At 32.5% G+C, this 24,662-nt stretch overlaps 5 protein-coding genes and 1 non-coding gene across 6 annotated transcripts; 1 reads left to right on the top strand and 5 right to left on the bottom strand.

Moving 5' to 3' along the window:
- Window positions 1-665: 665 nt before the first annotated feature.
- On the bottom strand, window positions 666-3,334 carry LOC133846300 (uncharacterized). The gene has a single exon (XM_062281192.1). It carries the CDS (start codon window positions 3,224-3,226, stop codon window positions 857-859), a length of 2,370 nt encoding a protein of 789 aa, XP_062137176.1. The 5' UTR covers window positions 3,227-3,334; the 3' UTR covers window positions 666-856.
- A 5,386-nt stretch (window positions 3,335-8,720) lies between these two features.
- Window positions 8,721-9,487, bottom strand: LOC133848205 (uncharacterized). The gene is made up of 3 exons (XM_062283676.1): window positions 9,424-9,487; window positions 9,050-9,364; window positions 8,721-8,768 (listed from the first exon to the last, which is right to left on the bottom strand). Exons 1-3 carry the CDS (start codon window positions 9,484-9,486, stop codon window positions 8,721-8,723), a joined length of 426 nt encoding a protein of 141 aa, XP_062139660.1. The 5' UTR covers window position 9,487.
- A 3,853-nt stretch (window positions 9,488-13,340) lies between these two features.
- LOC133848202 (uncharacterized) lies at window positions 13,341-14,945 on the bottom strand. The gene is made up of 3 exons (XM_062283660.1): window positions 14,883-14,945; window positions 14,506-14,823; window positions 13,341-13,361 (listed from the first exon to the last, which is right to left on the bottom strand). Exons 1-3 carry the CDS (start codon window positions 14,943-14,945, stop codon window positions 13,341-13,343), a joined length of 402 nt encoding a protein of 133 aa, XP_062139644.1.
- Window positions 14,946-17,880: 2,935 nt separating this feature from the next.
- On the top strand, window positions 17,881-18,389 carry LOC133846444 (uncharacterized). The gene is made up of 2 exons (XM_062281434.1): window positions 17,881-17,968; window positions 18,063-18,389. The coding sequence occupies exons 1-2, from the start codon at window positions 17,959-17,961 to the stop codon at window positions 18,329-18,331; spliced, it is 279 nt and encodes a 92-aa protein (XP_062137418.1). The 5' UTR covers window positions 17,881-17,958; the 3' UTR covers window positions 18,332-18,389.
- Window positions 18,390-22,959: 4,570 nt separating this feature from the next.
- Window positions 22,960-24,618, bottom strand: LOC133838172 (uncharacterized). The gene is made up of 4 exons (XM_062269560.1): window positions 24,218-24,618; window positions 23,621-23,777; window positions 23,245-23,562; window positions 22,960-23,190 (listed from the first exon to the last, which is right to left on the bottom strand). Exons 2-4 carry the CDS (start codon window positions 23,684-23,686, stop codon window positions 23,035-23,037), a joined length of 540 nt encoding a protein of 179 aa, XP_062125544.1. The 5' UTR covers window positions 23,687-23,777; window positions 24,218-24,618; the 3' UTR covers window positions 22,960-23,034.
- LOC133835416 (U6atac minor spliceosomal RNA) lies at window positions 24,184-24,281 on the bottom strand. Its single transcript, XR_009893572.1, has one exon. It is a non-coding gene; the product is annotated as a U6atac minor spliceosomal RNA (small nuclear RNA).
- Window positions 24,619-24,662: the final 44 nt, after the last annotated feature.

Genomic DNA, 24,662 nt, shown 5'->3' with positions numbered 1-24,662 from the left:
ATTTATAGTATTTTGAATTTAATTTAGAATTTGGTTTTAAAATTCTTGATTACAAATATATATTTTAAACTAGTTCTTAGTAGTTATTTTCAGATGTATTTAAATTTCAGCTTTACTACTCTTCTTATTGCCATTGATGGTTTTTAGCAACTTCGTCTAGGATAACGGCAAGAATTTAAATTATTTTTGCCTGAAAATTCTTAATTCCAAAGGTGCTTTGCTGTATCGACTCTGAATATGAGAAAACAAAATATTGAAGAACATATAGAAAAGACAGTTAATGCAGCGCTCCGAATATTATTGTAAAGATTCTTTCAAATTATATTACTTTAAAAAAATCGTAATTATAATTTTTTAAAGTTATAAGTTGTATACTAATACTTTATTCTTCCCTTACAACTGTTTTAAGTATTTTTACATAAAGAGACAGTGAGTAATTTATATTTTCAATAAAGTCTAGACCAATAACTTTTATACAATCCTTAAATTTAATTCTATGATTTTTGAGATTTAATCTTATTTTAATTAATATCACAATTTAATTTAATTTTCCAATGAAAATATTTAATTTACATTTAAGCCTCCATTTCATTGCTTACAGAAAACTACAAATTTAACACTAATTTTGAACTTCTTGAAAAATAAATAAACAAAAATACAATAAATTTAGATGGTTGTATGAACAAATATATTTTCCAAGAGAGATGAAATTCGTTATTCAATATGACAGTTAAATTCTTGTACTCTTTTTTCAAACATACATAGTATGTGAACTGAGCCTGCAGTGGTTAGTGGATCATTTAATGGATTCATTACCATTACCATTAAGTGATTCACTCTCCACGGCACGCAAAGTTCACCTGCTACTGCGAAAGGCGACCATATTGCGATAACTATTCGGATCCCAGAGGCGATGTCGCACAAAGTCAGCCTCTTTGGCCGGTAAATAGGCAAAAAAGGTGTCCGTAATGGAGCCCTCCAGATTGGAATAGCCATGCATGGCCATCCAGATGAGACGCGACGCATCCAGCGCTGCCTTATTGAGTGTGCTGTGGTATTCACTCTGCAATCGCCGCATGTGGCAGAGAGAGTGCAGATATTTATCATACGACTCGATGGTTTTGCACTTCTTGATGACCGACATATTTGGCAGTGGTACTTGCATTTTCGCAGTCAGATCATTGTTGATAATACCCATGCTTTTGGCCAGATTCTCTAACTGGCGATAGTTATATGTCTTGCCATAACGAGCAGCCACCCAATCGACCAGAATGGGCATCATGTGGGCATTGGGCAAGGTGGCGAGCACATACTGCGGATCTTTGCGCAGTATATCGATGGCAATTTTCAGCAGTTTCACTAGCATTACCACATCGTCGGGATCAATGGACTGCGCATGTTTGAATCCATCAACCGGCGACTTGTCACAATTCCTTGCGCTCGCTTTTCCCGATGAACTGCAATCCATGCCAGCGCATAGACGTGAGGATCTTTCATCGCAATCCTTAACCGCATCCTGTTGCTGCTCAATTCCGGTTGCAATTTCTACTTTTGTCTCTTCCATTGCCTTCTTGAGTGCCGCAATGCAATAGCTTCTAATGATCGCGCTGGCATCGAGCTGCTCCCCCGCCTGCGTCTGCGATTGCGATGCTTCCGGCGGCTTATAGATTTTAAAGTAATCCCACTGCAGCACACCATTCTTCATGGTTCGCCTGGAGCAAAACCTATCCACCGAAGCATCTGATGTCTCACGAGCTGCTGCCAGCTGACAACGGTCCATATCGAGACGCGGCAACACAACCTTCTGCAACTTGCCCTTGCTATTCAGTACCTTGATGAGACCCTCGATGGGTGTACAGCGATCCGAACCCTTGTACTTGAGCCCCTGACCACAATAGACATTCGAGCCCAAAGTATTGCGCAGACTACGCACAGTGTCGGACGTGATCAGGCGCAGCTGGTTCTCGGTGCCCATTTGCAGCACCCTCACCGGTTCGTCCTTGTCCTTGTCGTCGGGCGGTGGCGCGCTGACCGTAAAGTCTATGTCCAGCAGAAATGAAAAGTCAGGCTTTCGCTGTGGCCGACCCTTAAAGTCCAGTTCAAAGCCCAGCTTGCCGCACATGGCGCAACCGGCTCCAACACTGCATGGGCCGCCGATGAGACGTTGCAGCTGCGCCAGCTGAGTACGTGCCTCCTGACGCAGCTTATCGGTCGCCGCTTGTACATCATGCTCCAGGTGGCAGATGATGCGCCGTCGCCGTTTCTCGTCTTTATTGCCGCTGAGCAAATCAAGGCAACGCTTTGCCGTCTCGATGGTGAGTTCCTGCTGCTTGCGGGCTGTTGAAAACTCCAGCATGCGATGCACATTGCAAGTGGAACGCTCCAGCGGCACGCGACTGCTGCTGAAGAGTGGATCCAATGCAGCCGACAGGCAGTGCTTGATAATGCGTTTCACTGGCGACAATTCGTACGTGGCGAACCAGCGCGATTCATTAGGAATGCGATGCAGCTTATCGTTGTAGTCATTGTAACGCGGAAAGATAACCTGACGATCCCTGGGCGTAGACATCATTGCCATGGGCACATACGGTTTGGGTCGCAGTTGTGGTATCAAATACGGCAAGGTTTTATCATCCTCAGCTTTTTCTTTGGTCCGCACTGTTTTGCCTCGTTTTCGTGCCTTCTTTAGCATTTGATCGCGCTCCACAAAGGACATACCCCTGTCGACCACAAATGGCGGCGGTGTTCGACGTCGCAACCACTTCTTCCGCTTGGCTTCCTTCATGTCCTTGGCACGCTGTATTTCCTGGTACTTTTTCGAATACTCCGCCGTTGGCAGTATCTGGTCGAGGGCCCGCAACGTGGTCTTCATATCCAGATGGGCAATAGCCGAGAGTATTAACTGCTCATTGGTGGAGTATTCGTCACGTTCATTGCTCAGATCATGCGACGTCTTGTAGAAGGCTTCCCAGATAAACCAGAGAAAGGCCAGATCGCTTTCCTGGCTCAGCGACATCGTGGCCTTAATCTGTTTCGCAGTGAGCAACGGCTTCAAACCCAGCAGTGTGAGGCACTCTCGAACGCGATATGTCGACCCCTGTTCAATGTCGTCACGTAACGCATGTAACAAATTGTTACAACCAAGTATTTGCGTAACCGACATGCCGCGCAGCCAACGCAACGATCTCTCCAGTATTACAAAGGCACTGTACTCGGACGCCACCATTGCAATCTATTGCATCTACTTGTTTGTTTTGTCTGTTTACAACACACTTCAAATACTCACTATTCGTTCCCAAATTGTTCACTTCAAAATTTTGTCACCTACTTGGTATGATTCCAAATTAAAATCAAGTCTTTTTACCGATTCTTTTTATTCCTCTTATTCTCTCTTACTTTCTTAAACATTTCTTAAAGATGATTATTATTTGAGGTTCCATTTTTTTTCTATGTTTTGCTTATACAATATATTTATGAATTATACATTATTATTTTATATTACGTTATACTAACTACACTTATCTTTCTCAATTAGTTTCTTCACTGAAATTCTTAAATTTCTCTTTTTCAAATTAGATATTGTCCATTTCCCCAACAAAAATAAGAGACATAAAACAGCCTTCTCTTCGATATTATAGAGCTTATCTCTATAAAACACAAATAAAACTAATCACCCTATGTACTTTTTGTAGGGTTACTGGATAAAAATACTTCGTAGTATTAATATCCTTTTATTTCATGTATGTACATCCCCCTAAAGCGTTTGTTTATTTATGATCTCATTGAGCCTAGCACAATTTGGATTAACTAATCAACTAATTAAGGAGCAAATAATACTGTCAAGATAGTAGGTCTGATTTAAGGCCTCGCCAAGATTATTGAAAAACGTTTTCATGTTCCGGCCAAAATAGAAATTATCAATGCAAGAACAAAAGTAACAACAACAACAGCAAAAACAACAACGAGAGCTACATTGTCAAAAACAACAACAAAAGCGTCAGCAAAGAACATGAACATGACATGGCAAGATAAGTTGGTATATAATTAAAGAAATAGTATTACCGATATCAGAAGGCACAGTCGAGTATATAAGGCTCGCCATTTGGCTGGCAGAAGCACATTCAGTAGCATTCACTTCTCTGACTCTAAGCAAACATGAAAGCCGGTGAGTGCAAAATACGCAAAACTCGCATTTGTGCCAACAATTTGGGAATACCAACAGCACACTTGTTGATTGATTATTGATCTTTTACTTGCAGCAATTATTCTTATCAGCCTGGCCATGCTCATCGCAGCCGTTTATGTTACAGCTGAGTGCGATCCCGATGCCGAAGGTATTCCAGACTGCGCATCTCTTCTCGGCGATGCCGCTGGCACTCCATATCGCAACAACTGGGATCCTACTCATTACTTCGAGTGCGACGGCTCAACGGTTGTTCGTGAGGCATGTGGCCTTGGTACAGGATACGTTGAATCTTCCAAGGCTTGTGTCAACTGGACTGTGTGGGAGTGGGAGCCAGTTTGCTAGAGAATACAACTGAACGTCACATGAATAAAGATTTTTAATGATTATTACCAAAACAGAATTGCCATTTCATTTTTAAGCTAGCCAAGAAAGTTACAGCTCCTTAAGAATTCATAAATGTTGTCTATACAAATGATGACAACGACAATTAACTATGCTCGGATATCAGATATTCCCACTACAGGGAATAATTTAAACACAAAATATTAATTTGTTAAACAAATTTTTATTATTATCTGCAATTTGTGAAGAGTCTACAAAAAATTAAAGAGCGGATTAAATTCATAAATCCCACGTAAATGTAAATATTTTTGCTTACTGAACATCCAAATAAAAGCCAAAAAAAAAAGCAAAAAAGTGGGGTATTATTCTTAAAATATACCAAATTAATATGCCGCAAAAATACTTTAAAGAAAATATGTCAAAGGCTACATTTGGTATATTTATATAGTATTATTTTCAAATATACCATAAAGTGCGAAGTATACCGGATTGTCATCCACAGCAACTAAGACCCATACTAAGAGACGATATTGCCCATACAAATGTATTTCACAAATAACTTCTACATTTATTATCTGATCTCAGGAATCTAAAATACTTTTGTTATTATTATATCGCTATTATTATATCGTAAAATCGTTTCTCTAGTCTTGAAATGATGCTAGTTTTTCGTTTTTTGTTAATTTGCGGGTGCGGAAATATGCGTGACAAAATTTTGAAACAAACTTGATCTGCGTCCAAATATAACAAATGCTATCGAAAAATATTATAGTATTATCTCTTATAGTCACTAAGATCTACATAGGTTTTCATACAGACAGACAGACATGTCTTGATCGCCTCGGCTGTTGACGCTGATCAAGAATATATAAACTTTATAGGGTCGGAGATGCCTCCTTCTACCTGTAACATACATTTCCTGCCAGCACAAAGTTATAATACCCTTCTACCCTATGTATAGCGGATATAACAACAACTCAAACAATAGTTGATAAATATTTTATTTTGATTCTTAAGCTTTACCAAATTAACATACCAATAAAAAAATTACAATATACCCATCGTTATATTTGGTACATCGAAATATTATTATATTTATAATATGCGATATGCAGTTGCCGTTCGTTTGCAAATAAAAGTTAGTATTAGCTAAGCTTAAACTAATTTTTCTTGATAACAAAAATTTTAAAAAGTTGAATTCATATACAAGTAATACATAAAAAACCAATAAAATTTTAAGAAATTAAGAAATTTATATTTTTTACCTCATGAATAGTAAATTAAATTTTTGGAAATTTTTATTGTGGATCGGTAATTGAGGACCCTAGATTTAAAATAAAAAATATTTAATTCACAAATCTTCTTCAAAGACATAATAAACGTTGGTAATAAATGTTTTTTTCTTGTCAAATATCCATGAAATTTTTAATAAATAATCACCAGTTGGAATTATCAGACCTAATAAGTCAGCTCGTAGATAAAATCCTTCTATTATCTGTTCACCCTATAAAAACAAAATGGCTTACAAGAATATATTCACGAACTTATATCTAAAACTTACCACATAAGGGCACGTGTGATTAAGGTTACTGAATTCCTTAAACAGATTATAAATAAGAATCGCAGCGGGATTATACATTTTCTTTAAGAATCGGCAGGCGATAATATTGAAGTTATAAAGCCACGGCTTATAACCGTTAGCTCTTTTGAATATTTGCATATTAATGATAATATCGCTACACGGATGCAGAATCGTACCATTGAAATTGAAAACTATTTTATTGCGACTAATTGCATGCAGTCGACATTTATGTATGACCACAAATGACTTGTTGTAGCTTTCACAAACTACATTTGTCATCTTAAATACGACTGCATCCTGTTCAATAAGAAAATAACGAAAATACAGCGTATACGTTATATATTCATATATGTACTTACATTGAAAATCAGCTTATGGATTACCAAAAACAAAAATATCACATATGCAATGCGTCTTCTCTGCATTCTGCCTTTTTCTGAACTGAACTCTCAAATAATGCAATATGGAGGCTTCAAATTAAACTTATACAGCTAGCAATCTCATTTATATGAATATTGCCAATCAAAAACACATTTAACATTATTAAATTGACTATATAATTTTTGTAATTATATAATTAATAATTTTATCTAATTACATTTTCTAAAATTAGAACAATTGTTCATAATGTTAGTCTTAATCAAGTAGATGACAATCAAAGCTGCAATTAATGAAAATATCACAACAATGTTTTCGTATAAGCTAAATACATATATAAAAACTAGATTGCAAATTAAGTCGATTCTATTGCTGATAAGACTTAAATCTTAGATATTATTGGTAAAATAGAAATTATCAATGCAAGAACAAAAGTAACAACAACAACAGCAAAAACAACAACGAGAGCTACATTGTCAAAAACAACAACAAAAGTGTCAGCAAAGAACATGAACATGACATGGCAAGATAAGTTGGTATATAATTAAAGAAATAGTATTACCGATATCAGACGGCACAGTCGAGTATATAAGGCTCGCCATTTGGCTGGCAGAAGCACATTCAGTAGCATTCACTTCTCTGATTCTAAGCAAACATGAAAGCCGGTGAGTGCAAAATACGCAATACTCGCATTTGTGCCAACAATTTGGGAATACCAACAACACACTTGTTGATTGATTATTGATCTTTTACTTGCAGCAATCATTCTTATCAGCCTGGCCATGCTCTTCGCAGCCGTTTATGTTACAGCTGAGTGCGATCCCGATGCCGAAGGTATTCCAGACTGCGCATCTCTTCTCGGCGATGCCGCTGGCACTCCATATCGCAACAACTGGGATCCTACTCATTACTTCGAGTGCGACGGCTCAACGGTTGTTCGTGAGGCATGTGGCCTTGGTACAGGATACGTTGAATCTTCCAAGGCATGTGTCAACTGGACTGTGTGGGAGTGGGAGCCAGTTTGCTAGAGAATACAACTGAACGTCACATGAATAAAGATTTTTAATGATTATTACCAAAACAGAATTGCCATTTCATTTTTAAGCTAGCCAAGAAAGTTACAGCTCCTTAAGAATTCATAAATGTTGTCTATATAAATGATGACAACGACAATTAACTATGCTCGGATATCAGATATTCCTACTACAGGAAATAATTCAAACACAAAATATTAATTTCTTAAACAAATTTTTATTATTATCTGCAAATTTGTGAGGAGATTCTTAAAAAATAGAAGAGCGGATTAAATTCATAAACATTCCGTAAAATTAAATGTTTTTACTTACCGAACATCCAAATAAAAACCAACAAATAATCAACACTCGCAGTGACAGACCTAACAAGTAAGAAAGCTACAGTCGAGTGTGCTCGACTGTGTAAGTAGACTTTTTGCCCATACAAAAATATTTCTTTAATAACTTCAACTTTTATCTGATCACAACCAAAATTTAAGGAATCACAATAACTATAGTTGTTATTATATGTACATATATACCAAAACTCGCGACTCTAGCTTTAAAATTACGCTTACCCTATGGGTAGCGGGTATAAAAACCTATGGCTTAAAACAGTTTGTTCTCCTTAATTGTGGTATCTAGCTATGACAAGCCGCATTTGTTAACTTGAATGTGAATATATACAATATATAATATAATGTATACATATATCCACATACGGCAATGCATTAACTCTAACTTTCATTGCAAATCTGCTTGTAAGTTATCCAATAATAATATAATAATTTTAGTCATGTTCATGTGTATACGTATAAACCTTTTAAATGATCCATTAAAAATATAATTGATGCAATAAACAAAACGCTTTGAAATCAACCAACCAAAAACTCATGGTTTTAATAAGTATTAATTTTATGAATGTAGAGAAAGATGAAGTACACAAATACCAACTGAATTTTTAAAAATTCTTTATATAAAATAAGGTAGGAAGTTAATGGGACAGTTTTTCACCTCATCAATGGTTGATTACATATTTTTGACTTGTTAATTGTGGAATTGTGTTAATTGTGGAAAGCTACATCGAGTGGAAAATGTTTTACTATTGTATTGCACTACAAAAAATAAATGAAATACTAATTTTGAGGATACAATAAGAACCAAGGAAATTCATCTGAATTAAGAAAATTACATAAAGTTTTAATAATTAATTATATGCTTAAAAGGTACCTTCAGATACATTCACATATACTGACGTATTGTGAAACTAAGTTGTATAAGAAAAACAACATATATTCTATAACAAAAAAAATGAAAATTTCAAAATTACAATTCACAAATCTTCTTTGAACGCAAAATAGACATTTGTAATAAATGTTTTTTTCTTGTTAAATAACCAAGTCATTGCCAATAAATAATCCCCAGTCGGTAGTGTCAGACCCAATAACTCAGGACGTAGATAAAATCCTTCTAATATCTGGTCACCCTTCAAGAAGTGCGGTTTGCAAGAAAAAATACAAGTTTGTGTAAAATATATATAAAACTTACCACATAAGGACACGTGTGATTAACATTAGTGAACTCCTTAAACAGGTTGTAAACCAAAATGGCAACGGGATTATACTTCTTGACGAATCGACAAGCATCTACAGTCGTCTTAAAAAGCCATGGCTTATAACCGTTTGCTTTCTTGAAAATTTGAGCCTCAATAAAAATGTCGTTACATGGATACAGAACCGTTCCATTAAAATTAAAAACTGTCTTATTCCGGCTGATTGCATGCAGACGACAATGATTTATGACTATCCACGACTTGTTGTAGCTCTCGCAAACTGCATTCGTAAACTTAAATACGACCGCATCCTGTTAAGGAAAATATAATTTTTCACGAACTCTAATATCCAACATTATTAAAGACTCACATTGCAACTCAGATTCAGAGTTATCCAAACCAAGATTCCAAAAATAATGAATTTCTTTCCCATACTGTCGTATTCAAACTGAACTTTTAATGCATTTAATGCTACATCATACTAAAAAGTTACTACAAAAAATCTATCGTCTTATCAGTAAAAATCAGTCCCTCAAAAACACATTAATAAAATATAATATAAAGTAGAATTTAATTTGAATATATATGAGAAATGGTTGGTTGAAATCAGTTAACCATAAAATGTGTACAAAGAAAGTCGTATTGTAATCAAGTTTGGTACATACAATAACAACTACATTATTGTCGATTCCTGACATTTTGGTTTCGATCATATAAAAATTGTACTTCATGATATATTTTGAATATACGATCAATATCAATATACCAAATCTAGCCTTTGGAATATTTCAGTATTTTTCAATATAGTATATTCATTTGGTATGATTTAAGAATATTATTTGCTTTATTCAAAATGAGTAGCAGGTATCTCACAGTCGAGCACACTCGAGTGTAACTTTTTCATTTGTTTTGTCAACTTTTATGATGTTTTCCTTGACTATTAAAAAGCTATTCAAAATTTTTATTCTAATTAAGAAAAAAATGTATGTTGTATATTCTTTATTACTTGAAAAATACTGATTTCACAAATCTTCTGTAAATTCAAAATAAACATTCGTAATAAATTGTTTTCGCGTGTCAAATAGCCAAGTCAAAGCTAACAAATATTGACCAGTAGGAATTGGATTTAACAAGAGCTTAGGCCGTAGATAAAATCCATCCCTGGTGTTCCTTCAAAAACATAAATTATTTGCATGTTTACGCTATTGAACTGAATATTCACTGTCATTCACTAAGGATTTGTATTTCAATAATCTATTATTCGCTTCAATCATCAAAGTAATTCGAAGCACTTCGAATCAGTTTAACAGTTTAATTGTTTTAAACTATTTATCCATGTAAAACAAAACAACATTCGAATTATATAAATTACCTTCGTAATCGTAAAGTTGTTATCAATACAAAACAGTTTTGCAACTATATTTTTTAAATTATAATTGTCGAATGGCATTTATGGAAATAACAACTAGGAACTAAAAAATACTACGTTGATAATCTTTAGTTATTAAACCGACAACTTCATTTCTGTTTAGTAATTTTTGAGCCTTTTTTAAGGATAAAACATAAGGGTAACATAAAAATCATCTACGATTATTCCCCCCATTCAAAACAAATTATCCTATAACCCATATTAATAGTTTTCTTACACTCATATATTCATAATATATCATATATGTATATTTAATTGCTCTGCAATAATTTTACCACGCATACATAACATTTAAAGTATTTCTTAATAAATAAATTCACAAATCTTCTCGAAATTCAAAATATATATTCGTACTAACCGTTTTTTTCTTATCAAATAACCAATTCATAGCAAACAAATAATCACCAGAAGGCAATGGAAGCCTAAGTAGCTCGGGTCGTAAATAAAAGCCTTCGATTATTTGATGTCCCTTTAAAAATATATGCAAAAAATATATTCAGAGATAAGCCAATTAATTAAATTACGATCTTACCACATAAGGGCACGTGTGATTAATGTTAGTGTACTCCTTGAATAGATTATATACGAGAGTAGCAAAAGGATTATATGATTTCTTCATGAATCGACAGCCATCCACAAATCCCTTAATAACCCATGGCTTATAGCCGTTTGCCTTTTTGAACACTTGGCCATCAATAAAAATATCGCTACACGGATGCAGAATCGTACCATTGAAATTGAAAACTATTTTATTGCGACTAATTGCATGCAGTCGACATTTATTAATGACCACAAATGACTTGTTGTAGCTTTCACAGACTGCATTTGTCATCTTAAATACGACTGCATCCTGTTCAATAAGAAAAGAACGAAAATACAGCGTATACGTTATATATTCATATACTTACATTGAAAGTCACCATATGGCTTCCCAAAAACAAAAATATCACATATGCAATGCGTCTTCTCTGCATTCTGCCTTTTTCTGAACTGAACTCTCAAATAATGCAATATGGAGGCTTCAAATTAAACTTATACAGCTAGCAATCTCATTTATATGAAAATAGCCAATCAAAAACACATTTAACATTATTAAATTGACTATACAATTTTTGTAATTATATAATTAATAATTTTACTAATTACATTTTCAAAAAATATAACAATCGTTCATAATGTTAGTATTAATCAAGCTGCAATTAATGAAAATATCACAACAATGTTTTCATATAAGCTAAATACATATATAAAAACTAGATTGCAATTTAAGTCGATTTTATTGCTGATATTAAATCGTGAAGACTTAAATCATAGATATTATTGGTAAAATAGAAATTATCAATGCAAGAACAAAAGTAACAACAACAACAGCAAAAACAACAACGAGAACTACATCAACAAAAACAACAACAAAAGCGTCAGCAAAGAACATGAACATGACATGGCAAGATAAGTTGGTATATAATTAAAGAAATAGTATTACCGATATCAGACGGCACAGTCGAGTATATAAGGCTCGCCATTTGGCTGGCAGAAGCACATTCAGTAGCATTCACTTCTCTGATTCTAAGCAAACATGAAAGCCGGTGAGTGCAAAATACGCAATACTCGCATTTGTGCCAACAATTTGGGAATACCAACAACACACTTGTTGATTGATTATTGATCTTTTACTTGCAGCAATCATTCTTATCAGCCTGGCCATGCTCTTCGCAGCCGTTTATGTTACAGCTGAGTGCGATCCCGATGCCGAAGGTATTCCAGACTGCGCATCTCTTCTCGGCGATGCCGCTGGCACTCCATATCGCAACAACTGGGATCCTACTCATTACTTCGAGTGCGACGGCTCAACGGTTGTTCGTGAGGCATGTGGCCTTGGTACAGGATACGTTGAATCTTCCAAGGCATGTGTCAACTGGACTGTGTGGGAGTGGGAGCCAGTTTGCTAGAGAATACAACTGAACGTCACATGAATAAAGATTTTTAATGATTATTACCAAAACAGAATTGCCATTTCATTTTTAAGCTAGCCAAGAAAGTTACAGCTCCTTAAGAATATATGTATGTATGTTAGTGCTACATAAATGCTATGTCTATATAAATGATGACATCGACAATTAACTATGCTCGGATATCAGATAGTCCTACTACAGATAATAATTCAAACACAAAATATTAATTTGTTAAACACTTCTTATTATTATCTGCAAATTTGTGAGGAGATTCTTAAAAAATAGAAGAGCGGATGGAATTCATAAACATTCTTACTCAACATCCAAAAAAAACCAACAAATAATCACCACTTGGCAATGACAGAGCTAATAATTTAGGCAATATATGAAATCTTCCTATTATCTGATAACTCTTGGAAAAATATAATTAACAAAATTAAATAACAATAAATAAATAACAAATTAAATAACAGTTGATAAATATTATTTAGGTCTTACCACATAGCAATAAAGTTATTTTATTTTCATTCTTAAGATACACCAAATTAATATACCAACAAGAATACAACAATATAGCAAAGTGTTTAGTATATCGATATTCTATTGCATTTATACATACTACATATCGCATAGCTGACGTTCTTTGGCAAATAAAATGATTTCTTCAATGAAGCCTTAAAATTTTATCTGATCGCACGTTTTCAAGAATCACAAAGACTGTCGATAAAATTAGCTTTAAGTTTACGCTTGCTCGATTCCATACAGTTTAGAAAAAAAATAATTTTTCTTGATAATAAATTTAAACCATCAACAAAATTTGTATATATAGTATGTATACATATGTAACTCAGGGCGTAGGTAAAATCCTTCTATTATCTGATCAGCCTTCAAGAATATTGGATAAAATCAATTTATTATCTGATCACTCTACGAAAATATAGATAATATATCAGAATAAATAGAGGTTCATAAATAAGCCTTGTTGTAAGCCTTACTACATTGGGGCATGCGTAATTAATATTTGTATACTCCATGAATATGCTATAAACGAGTCTGACAAAAGGATTGGATTTTCGCACTGAGTCGATAGCCATCCAAAGCAAGCTTAAGAAGCCATGGCTTATAACAGTTTGCTCTCTTAAATTGTGGTACGTAGCTCTGACAAGCCGAATTTGTTAACTTGAATTTCGACTGACTCATCTAACATTTATTTATACAATATATAATATATACATATGTATATACACATACAGAGTTGCACAATCTCAAACTTTCATTGCAAATCTGCTTGTGAGTTTTCCAATAATTATATAATAATTTTTATGCTAATGTGCATTCAGAATAAACCTTCTAAATTATCTATTAAAGATCTAGTTGATCCAATAACCAAAACGTTTTGAAATTAACCAATCAAAAACTCATGTTTTTAATAAGCATTAAATTTATTTATATAAATTTAGAGAGGTATTAGGCACACAAATACTAACGGAATTTTTTGAAATTCTTTCTGAATACATATATTCAACACAGCATATAATATTTTCAACACCTTTAAAATACTTGTCAACCGATAACTGAAGAGTAGAGCTAAGTCATATATGTACTTATGTATATAAGATAAGGTAGGAAGACAATGGAATAGGTTACAGGTTACATATTTTTGACATCTTAATTGTGGAAAGGTAATTGAGGGTGTACGAAAAATAGATGAAATGCTAAATTTGAGGATATTGCACAATTTGACCATAAAAAACAAAGCATATTTCTGTGAATTGCGAAAAAATTTAATATTTAAACTAAGTTGGATCAGTAAAAAACATATATTATAAGATAATATAAATGAAAATTTTAAAATTACAATTCACAAATCTTCTGTAAACGCAAAATATATATTTGTAATAAATGTTTTTTTCTTATCAAATAACCATGCCATTGCCAATAAATAATCACCAGTCGGTAGTGTCAGACCTAATAGCTCAGGGCGTAGATAAAATCCTTCTATTATCTGATCACCCTTCGAGAAAAGAACTAGAAAATATACACAAACTTACAGAATATGTATAAAACTTACCACATAAGGACAAGTGTGATTAATATTAGTGAACTCCTTAAACAGATTATAAACCAAAATGGCAACGGGATTATACGATTTCTTGACGAATCGACAAGCATCTACAGTCGCCTTAAAAAGCCATGGCTTATAACCGTTTGCTTTCTTGAAAATTTGAGCCTCAATAAAAATGTCGTTACACGGATACAGAACCGTTCCATTAAAATTAAAAACTGTCTTATTCCGGCTGATTGCATGCAGACGACAATGATTTATGACTATCCACGACTTGTTGTAGCTTTCGCAAACTGCATTCGTAAACTTAAATACGACCGCATTCTGTTAAGGAAAATATAATTTTTCACGAACTCTAATATCCAACATTATTAAAGACTCACATTGCAACTCGGCTTAAGAGTTATCCAAACCAAAATTCCAAAAATTATGAGTTTCGTTCGCATACTGTCGTATTCAAACTGAACTTTTAAAGTATTTAATGCTACATTATATTAAAAAGTTTCTACAAATAATCTATTATTCGTCTTATCAGTAAAAATCAGTCACTCAAAAACACATTAAGCGTTATAGTATTATAAAATATAATATAAAGAAGAAGCTAATTTGATTATATATCAGAAATGGTTGATTGAAATAAGTCAACCAAAAAATGGTTACAAAGTCGTATAGTATTTATACCCACTACCCATAGAGTAAGGTATTTCAGCTGAAAATGCATATAATAAACAGAAGGAGGCGTCTCCTATTAAGTATATATATTCTTGATCAAAGTCAACAGCCTAGACGATATGGTCATGTCTGTTAATTTGGTATGATTTAAGGATATTATTTGCTTTATTCAAAATGAGTAGCAGGTATCTCACAGTCGAGCACACTCGAGTGTAACTTTTTCATTTGTTTTGTCAACTTTTATGATGTTTTCCTTGACTATTAAAAAGCTATTCAAAATGTTTATTCTAATTAAGAAAAAAATGTATATTGTATATTCTTTATTACTTGAAAAATACTGATTTCACATTCGTAATAAATTGTTTTCGCGTGTCAAATAGCCAAGTCAAAGCCAACAAATATTGAACAGTAGGAATTGGATTTAACAAGAGCTCAGGCCGTAGATAAAATCCATCAATTATTTGGTGTCCCTTCGAAAACATAAAGTTATAAAATATATTCCTAATAGTCAAGGTGATAGAATAAAGCTTACCACATATGGGCACGTGTGATTAAAGTTGGTAAACTCCCTAAATAGATTAAAAACGAGTATTGCAATTGGATTATATGATTTCTTGGCAAATCGACAGGCATCTATAGTAGCCTTAAAAAGCCATGGCTTATAACCATTAGCTCTTTTGAATACTTGACCTTCAACAATAATATTTTTGCATGGATGTAGAATCGTTCCATTAAAATTGAACGTATTTTTAGTTCGACTAATTGCACGTAGTCGACAGTTGTTGATGACCATCCATGATTTGTTATAGCTCTCGCAAACCGCATTTGTAAACTTAAAAAGAACTGCCTCCTATATAATAATATTCAAATTAAATTGGGATCCATTTTCTAGAATTTATGTTCAACTTACATTGCTACTCAGATTTTGAGTTATGATAATAAGGAATATACCAAAGTTGATCAATTTTATTTGCATGTCTACGCTATTGAACTGAATATTCACTGTCATTCACTATGGATTTGTATTTCAATAATCTATTATTCGCTTCAATCATCAAAGTAATTTGAAGCACTTCGACTCTAAACAGTTTAATTGTTTTAAACTATTTATCCATGTAAAACAAAACAACATTCGAATTATATAAATTACCTTCGTAATCGTAAAGTTGTTATCAATACAAAACAGTTTTGCAACTATATGTTTTAAATTATAATTGTCGAATGGCATTTATGGAAATAACAACTAGGAACTAAAAAATACTACGTTGATAATCTTTAGTTATTAAACCGACAACTTCATTTCTGTTTAGTAATTGTTGAGCCTTTTTTAAGGGTAAAACATAAAGGTAACATAAAAATCATCTACGATTATTCCCCTCATTCAAAACAAATTATCCTATAACCCATATTAATAGTTTTCTTACACTCATATATTCATAATATCATGTATGTATATTTAATTGCTCTGCTATAATTTTACCACGCATACATAACATTTAAAGTATTTCTTAATAAATAAATTCACAAATCTTCTCGAAATTCAAAATATATATTCGTACTAAACGTTTTTTTCTTATCAAATAACCAATTCATAGCAAACAAATAATCACCAGAAGGCAATGGAAGCCTAAGTAGCTCGGGTCGTAAATAAAATCCTTCGACTATTTGATGTCCCTTTAAAAATATATGCAAAAAATATATTCAGAGATAAGCCAATTAATTAAATTACGATCTTACCACATAGGGGCACGTGTGATTAATGTTAGTGTACTCCTTGAATAGATTATATACGAGAGTAGCAAAAGGATTATATGATTTCTTGATGAATCGACAGCCATCCACAAATCCCTTAATAACCCATGGCTTATAGCCGTTTGCCTTTTTGAACACTTGGCCATCAATAAAAATATCGCTACACGGATGCAGAATCGTACCATTGAAATTGAAAACTATTTTATTGCGACTAATTGCATGCAGTCGACATTTATTAATGACCACAAATGACTTGTTGTAGCTTTCACAGACTGCATTTGTCATCTTAAATACGACTGCATCCTGTTCAATAAGAAAATAACGAAAATACAGCGTATACGTTATATATTCATATACTTACATTGAAAGTCAGCATATGGCTTCCCAAAAACAAAAATATCACATATGCAATGCGTCTTCTCTGCATTCTGCTCTTTTCTAAACTGAGCTCTCAAATAATGCAATATGGTATATTAATGTGGAGGCTTCAAATTAAACTTATACAGCTAGCAATCTAATTTATATGAAAATAGCCAATCAAAAACACATTTAACATTATTAAATTGACTATATAATTTTTGTATTTATATAATTAATCATTTTACTAATTACATTTTCTAAAAATATAACAATCGTTCATAATGTTAGTATTAATCAAGCTGCAATTAATGAAAATATAACAACAATGTTTTCATATAAAGTAAATATATAAAAACTATATTGCAATTTAAGTCGATTCTATTGCTGATATTAAATCGTGAAGACTTAAATCATAGATATTATTGGTAAAATAGAAATTATCAATGCAAGAAAAAAAGTAACAACAACAGCAAAGACAACAACGAGAGCTACATTGTCAAAAACAACAACAAAAGCGTCAGCAAAGAACATGAACATGACATGGCAAGATAAGTTGGTATATAATTAAAGAAATAGTATTACCGATATCAGGCGGCACAGTAGAGTATATAAGGCTCGCCATTTGGCTGGCAGAAGCACATTCAGTAGCATTCACTTCTCTGATTCTAAGCAAACATGAAAGCCGGTGAGTGCAAAATACGCTAAACTCGCATTTGTGCCAACAATTTGGGAATACCAACAACACACTTGTTGATTGATTATTGATCTTTTACTTGCAGCAATCATTCTTATCAGCCTGGCCATGCTCATCGCAGCCGTTTATGTTACAGCTGAGTGCGATCCCGATGCCGAAGGTATTCCAGACTGCGCATCTCTTCTCGGCGATGCCGCTGGCACTCCATATCGCAACAACTGGGATCCTACTCATTACTTCGAGTGCGACGGCTCAACGGTTGTTCGTGAGGCATGTGGCCTTGGTACAGGATACGTTGAATCTTCCAAGGCTTGTGTCAACTGGACTGTGTGGGAGTGGGAGCCAGTTTGCTAGAGAATACAACTGAACGTCACATGAATAAAGATTTTTAATGATTATTACCAAAACAGAATTGCCATTTCATTTTTAAGCTAGCCAAGAAAGTTACAGCTCCTTAAGAATATATGTATGTATGTTAGTGCTACATAAATGCTATGTCTATATAAATGATGACATCGACAATTAACTATGCTCGGATATCAGATAGTCCTACTACAGATAATAATTCAAACACAAAATATTAATTTGTTAAACACTTCTTATTATTATCTGCAAATTTGTGAGGAGATTCTTAAAAAATAGAAGAGCGGATGGAATTCATAAACATTCTTACTCAACATCCAAAAAAAACCAACAAATAATCACCACTTGGCAATGACAGAGCTAATAATTTAGGCAATATATGAAATCTTCCTATTATCTGATAACTCTTGGAAAAATATAATTAACAAAATTAAATAACAATAAATAAATAACAAATTAAATAACAGTTGATAAATATTATTTAGGTCTTACCACATAGCAATAAAGTTATTTTATTTTCATTCTTAAGATACACCAAATTAATATACCAACAAGAATACAACAATATAGCAAAGTGTTTAGTATATCGATATTCTATTGCATTTATAATAAGCGATATGTTGACGTTCTTTGGCAAATAAAATTATTTCTTTAATGAAGCCTTAAAATTGTATCTGATCACACGTTTTCAAGAATCACAAAGACTGTCGATAAAATTAGCTTTAAGTTTACGCTTGCTCGATTCCATACAGTTTAGAAAAAAAAAATAATTTTTCTTGATAATAAATTTAAACCAAACAACAAAATTTGTAGAAATTAAAATATTTATATTTTTTAAAAAAATTCAATTTACAAAACTTCTGTAAACGCTTACTAAACGTTGCTAATAATTTTTATACCCGCTACCCATAGGGTAGAAGGGTATTATAACTTTGTGCAGGCAGGAAATGTATGTAACAGGTAGAAGGAGGCATCTCCGACCCTATAAAGTATATATATTCTTGATCAGCGTCAACAGCCGAGACGATATAGCCATGTCCGTCTGTCCGTCTGTGTGTCAGTTCGTTTGTCCGTATGAACACCTATGTAGATCTCAGAGACAATAAGAGATAGAGCTATAATTTTTCTTCGAGCTATATTTTTTTTTTCGATAGCATTTGTTTTGTTTGCACGCAGATCAAGTTTGTTTCAATTTTTTGCCACGCCCACTTCCGCCCCCCGCAAATCAAAACAATCGAATAACAAGCGTAATTTTAAAGCTAGAGTTGCGAATTTTGGTATATACTATAATTACTATAGTATATACTTGGTTGCGATCAGATAAAAGTTGTGGAAGTTATTAAAGAAATACTTTTGTATGGGCAAACACGCCTACTTACTAGGGCTTTAAGTTGCTTTGGCCGACAATCTGGTACATTGTGCCGTCTATGGTATATTTTGAATGGACTCCTGTATCGATATACCAAACATACCATTTGGTATATTTTTAGTATTTTCGGTATATTTTGAAAATAATACCGCAATATTTTGCCCATATTAAAAATGGGTAGCGGGTATCTCACAGTCGAGCACACTCGAGCGTAACTTTTTCACTTGTTTTGTCAACTTTTATGATGTTTTCCCTGACTATTAAAAAGCTATTCAAAATTATTATTCTAATTAAGAAAAAAATGTATGTTGTATATTCTTTATTACTTGAAAAATACTGATTTCACAAATCTTCTGTAAATTCAAAATAAACATTCGTAATAAATTGTTTTCGCGTGTCAAATAGCCAAGTCAAAGCCAACAAATATTGACCAGTAGGAATTGGATTTAACAAGAGCTCAGGCCGTAGATAAAATCCATCAATTATTTGGTGTCCCTTCGAAAACATAAAGTTAGAAAATATATTCCTAATAGTCAAGGTAAAAGAATAAAGCTTACCACATATGGGCACGTGTGATTAAAGTTGGTAAACTCCTTAAATAGATTAAAAACGAGTATTGCAATTGGATTATATGATTTCTTGGCAAATCGACAGGCATCTATAGTAGCCTTAAAAAGCCATGGCTTATAACCATTAGCTCTTTTGAATACTTGACCTTCAACAATAATATTTTTGCATGGATGTAGAATCGTTCCATTAAAATTAAACGTATTTTTTGTTCGACTAATTGCACGTAGTCGACAGTTGTTGATGACCATCCATGATTTGTTATAGCTCTCGCAAACCGCATTTGTAAACTTAAAAAGAACTGCCTTCTATATAATAATATTCAAATTAAATTGGGATCCATTTTCTAGAATTTATGTTCCACTTACATTGCTACTCAGATTTTGAGTTATGATAATAAGGAATATACCAAAGTTGATCAATTTTATTTGCATGTTTACGCTATTGAACTGAATATTCACTGTCATTCACTATGGATTTGTATTTCAATAATGTATTATTCGCTTCAATCATCAAAGTAATTTGAAGCACTTCGACTCTAAACAGTTTAATTGTTTTAAACTATTTATACATGTAAAACAAAACAACATTCAAATTATATAAATTACCTTCGTAATCGTAAAGTTGTTATCAATACAAAACAGTTTTGCAACTATATGTTTTAAATTATAATTGTCGAATGGCATTTATGGAAATAACAACTAGGAACTAAAAAATACTACGTTGATAATCTTTAGTTATTAAACCGACAACTTCATTTCTGTTTAGTAATTTTTGAGCCTTTTTTAAGGGTAAAACATAAGGGTAACATAAAAATCATCTACGATTATTCCCCTCATTCAAAACAAATTATCCTATAACCCATATTAATAGTTTTCTTACAGTCATGTATTCATAATATCATATATGTATATTTAATTGCTCTGCTATAATTTTACCACGCATACATAACATTTAAAGTATTTCTTAATAAATAAATTCACAAATCTTCTCGAAATTCAAAATATATATTCGTACTAAAAGTTTTTTTCTTATCAAATAACCAATTCATAGCAAACAAATAATCACCAGAAGGCAATGGAAGCCTAAGTAGCTCGGGTCGTAAATAAAATCCTTCGATTATTTGATGTCCCTTTAAAAATATGTGCAAAAAATATATTCAGAGATAAGCCAATTAATTAAATTACGATCTTACCACATAAGGGCACGTGTGATTAATGTTAGTGTACTCCTTGAATAGATTATATATGAGAGTAGCAAAAGGATTATATGATTTCTTGATGAATCGACAGCCATCCACAAATGCCTTAATAACCCATGGCTTATAGCCGTTTGCCCTTTTGAACACTTGGCCATCAATAAAAATATTGCTACACGGATACAGAACCGTTCCATTAAAATTAAAAACTGTCTTATTCCGGCTGATAGCATGCAGTCGACAATTATTTATGACTATCCACGACTTGTTGTAGCTCTCGCAAACTGCATTCGTAAACTTAAATATGACTGCATCCTGTTCAACAATGAAAAAATCAATCGTATTTATTATTAAATTATATACTTACATTGAAAATCAGCTTTTGACTTATACACAACAAGAAAAATACATATAGAATACGTCTTCTTTGCATTCTGTTTTTTTCTGAACTGAACCTTCAATTGCATTGCTATATTAATATGTAGACATCAAATGAAACTTAAATAGCAATGTAGAACTCATTTAACATTATTAAATGTATTATATAATTTTAATAATTTTAATAGTCACCAATTGGCAAGATACATACAAGATAGATACATATTATATATAGATAAAAATATAGATATACAAATTTGAAATATAGATATATATACATAAATATTCTAAGCGATTTAATTAAATATAATAATTGCAACATAGGTACTCATGTGAATCACGATAGTATAAAAAAAAATCGCTGAATAATCAAAGGTTCAATTTATGAAAATAGAGCATTATATTCATAAACCCAAAATATACTAAGCAAGGTTGATATTATGGATAAACTCAGTTCAGCTATTGACTTTTTAATTCTGGCTTGTGATAATATTTATACATTTTTCGGGGTTATTTCTTATGATTTTGAAAAGGAGTAGTTATTTCTTTTGTAATCTGTATTGCTGCATTTATAAAGTACTGTATTGACCAAGTACCAACAAACAAAGATTTTATGTTATTCATGAATTTATAAAAAGTATTTATACACAATTATAAATACATATTTATATTTATGTGATTCATTAAAAATGGCATAACTTTCTCATTAGAAATATTATATGAATTGGAAATATTCGTCATTGATTGAAGTTTGTTTTCAGAATAAGCAATAATTTCCAATAAAAGTCACCAGTCAATAACGACAAGCGATATTTAACATTATAAACTTAGCATAAGGCAATATGCAAAGGCAATATACAACATATATTATAATTCTTTTCAAAATCTCGACTGCAGACATTATATAATATTTATAAAACAATTAATCTACATTTGTTAATTTAAATCAATCTGTTAGCTTCTAACAAAAAGACATGCTCTTGAAATTAAATCTAAATTTATTTCCGTTTTAAATAGAAATTACAAAAATATCGAAATTTTAGTAAATTATTTAATTGTGATAATTCAATCTTCTACAAAATTCTAAAAATAAATTATTTAACTAATGTCGTTTGCTTTAATTTATTTTTGAAAAATTTTAGATATGTAATATGATTATTTTATTATGACATAACTACGCTATTACAAATCTTCTGTGAATTGAAAATACACATTTGTCAAAAATTGAGGTTTGTTATAAAATAACCAAGTCATTTCCAATAAATAATCACCAGTTGGCAAAGGCAGGCCTTGTAAGAGTTCAGGTCGTGGATAAAAGCCATCAATTATTTGATCACCCTTAAAACAATAAATGTTAACAGATTTATAGAACTTTGAACGATGAAAACTTACCACATAGGGACACGTGTGATTGAGATTAGAAAATTCACTATACAAATTATACAAGATAATAGCAACCGGATTATACGACTTCTTGAGAAATCGGCAACAATCCAGACTGAATTTATAAAGCCATGGTTTGAAGCCACTGGCTTTCTTGAGGATTTGCGCCTCAAGAAAAATGTTCTTAGTGGGGTGTAAGAAGGATGCATTAAAATAGAAGGCAGCCTTATTGCGGGCAATCGCACGTAGCCGGCATTTATTTATGGAAACCCACGACTGGTTATGGCTTTTGCAAACTGCATTTGTTAATTTGAAAATAACTGCTTCCTGTTACAAAATAAAATATATATATAAAAGTAGTATAATTGCTATGATTCCAACTTACATTGTATCTCAACTGGATAGTCATCCAAATGATTAGAATTCCGAACACGATGAGTCCTCTTCGCATGATTCAATTGAACATTTGATTCAATTGAACATTTTAGTCATTTTACATTATCTATTTGTTCAAGACACGATTCAATAAGCACCATAATTATCTGGAAATTAGCCAACTAGATTATACATGGTGCTAACATTATTCTATAAATATAATATATAACTATATAGTATAGTATAACTATAATTACGACTAATTACATTAAATATTGATCATTATAATAAAAAAAAACATACAATTCAGAAAATACCGCAAAGCAATTTAAAGATGAATATCAATATTGATGTATGTCCGACTTTCAGTTATTAGACCTCTCGTTCAGTTTATGCTTAGTATGTTTTAGTACTATCTTTTCTAATCATTATTTATTACTAAGTTACGTTTAAATGAATTCCAAATATTTAAACATGATAATATCGCGTGCATTAAATATTATCTTCGTTCTCTCATAAATTTTTTTTTATCGTTATGATTTTGACTGTGATTCATTTAACTTTGTTGGAAAAAAAAACTTGTGAACGGCTTCGTCTTGTGCCCCACCGTTCGTTTATGTGTTCCATCCTTGTCTAGGGGAGTGCTAACTTGCTCTCCTTCCAAACAACACAACGATTTCGCCAGCCGTCACCCTCATTTATACGTCAGCGTTGGCGAAAAACAACTTGGGAATTACAAGCGCACTAATGAAAACGAAAAATCTTCATTTACTAAACACTGCCGGGAAACCAGAGATAGTTTTTAGTTTAAATTATACAAAGGTCAAAAAATATATAGAGTTCATTTCTTATTATTAATTTATGAGCTAATGAATAGATAAGAAACCACATTGATTTGAAAAAAGATTAAGTGTACTTATGAAAAGTGGCCTCGCTATCAAATTAAAAATGTTATTTTGATAGATCTGGGCAAATACCGAGAATTATGAATGAATGCGATACGGACGCTATCAACATTTGAAAACAACCGATGATGTCAATGTAGAAAGCGC

This window comes from Drosophila sulfurigaster, chromosome 2L (assembly GCF_023558435.1).
Source record: "Drosophila sulfurigaster albostrigata strain 15112-1811.04 chromosome 2L, ASM2355843v2, whole genome shotgun sequence".
NCBI classification, from domain to species: Eukaryota; Metazoa; Arthropoda; class Insecta; order Diptera; family Drosophilidae; genus Drosophila; species Drosophila sulfurigaster.
The sequence above is the reverse complement of the archived record's forward strand: the minus strand, read 5'-3'. Positions and strand labels throughout refer to the sequence as shown.

Bases quoted from the DNA above. Each gene is read 5' to 3' on its own strand.
- LOC133846300 (XM_062281192.1), bottom strand. From the start codon at position 3,226: ATGGTGGCGTCCGAGTACAGTGCCTTTGTAATACTGGAGAGATCGTTG.
- LOC133848205 (XM_062283676.1), bottom strand. From the start codon at position 9,486: ATGGGAAAGAAATTCATTATTTTTGGAATCTTGGTTTGGATAACTCTG. The intron at 9,365-9,423 runs GTGAGTCTTTAA...TTTCCTTAACAG, and splicing joins CTCTGAATCTGAGTTGCAAT to GATGCGGTCGTATTTAAGTT. The intron at 8,769-9,049 runs GTAAGTTTTATA...TATACAACTTAG, and splicing joins ATCACACGTGTCCTTATGTG to TTTCACAATACGTCAGTATA.
- LOC133848202 (XM_062283660.1), bottom strand. From the start codon at position 14,945: ATGCGAACGAAACTCATAATTTTTGGAATTTTGGTTTGGATAACTCTT. The intron at 14,824-14,882 runs GTGAGTCTTTAA...TTTCCTTAACAG, and splicing joins CTCTTAAGCCGAGTTGCAAT to AATGCGGTCGTATTTAAGTT. The intron at 13,362-14,505 runs GTAAGTTTTATA...ATATTTTCGTAG, and splicing joins ATCACACTTGTCCTTATGTG to AGTGATCAGATAATAAATTG.
- LOC133838172 (XM_062269560.1), bottom strand. From the start codon at position 23,686: ATGCGAAGAGGACTCATCGTGTTCGGAATTCTAATCATTTGGATGACT. The intron at 23,563-23,620 runs GTAAGTTGGAAT...ATTTTGTAACAG, and splicing joins CTATCCAGTTGAGATACAAT to GAAGCAGTTATTTTCAAATT. The intron at 23,191-23,244 runs GTAAGTTTTCAT...TATTGTTTTAAG, and splicing joins ATCACACGTGTCCCTATGTG to GGTGATCAAATAATTGATGG.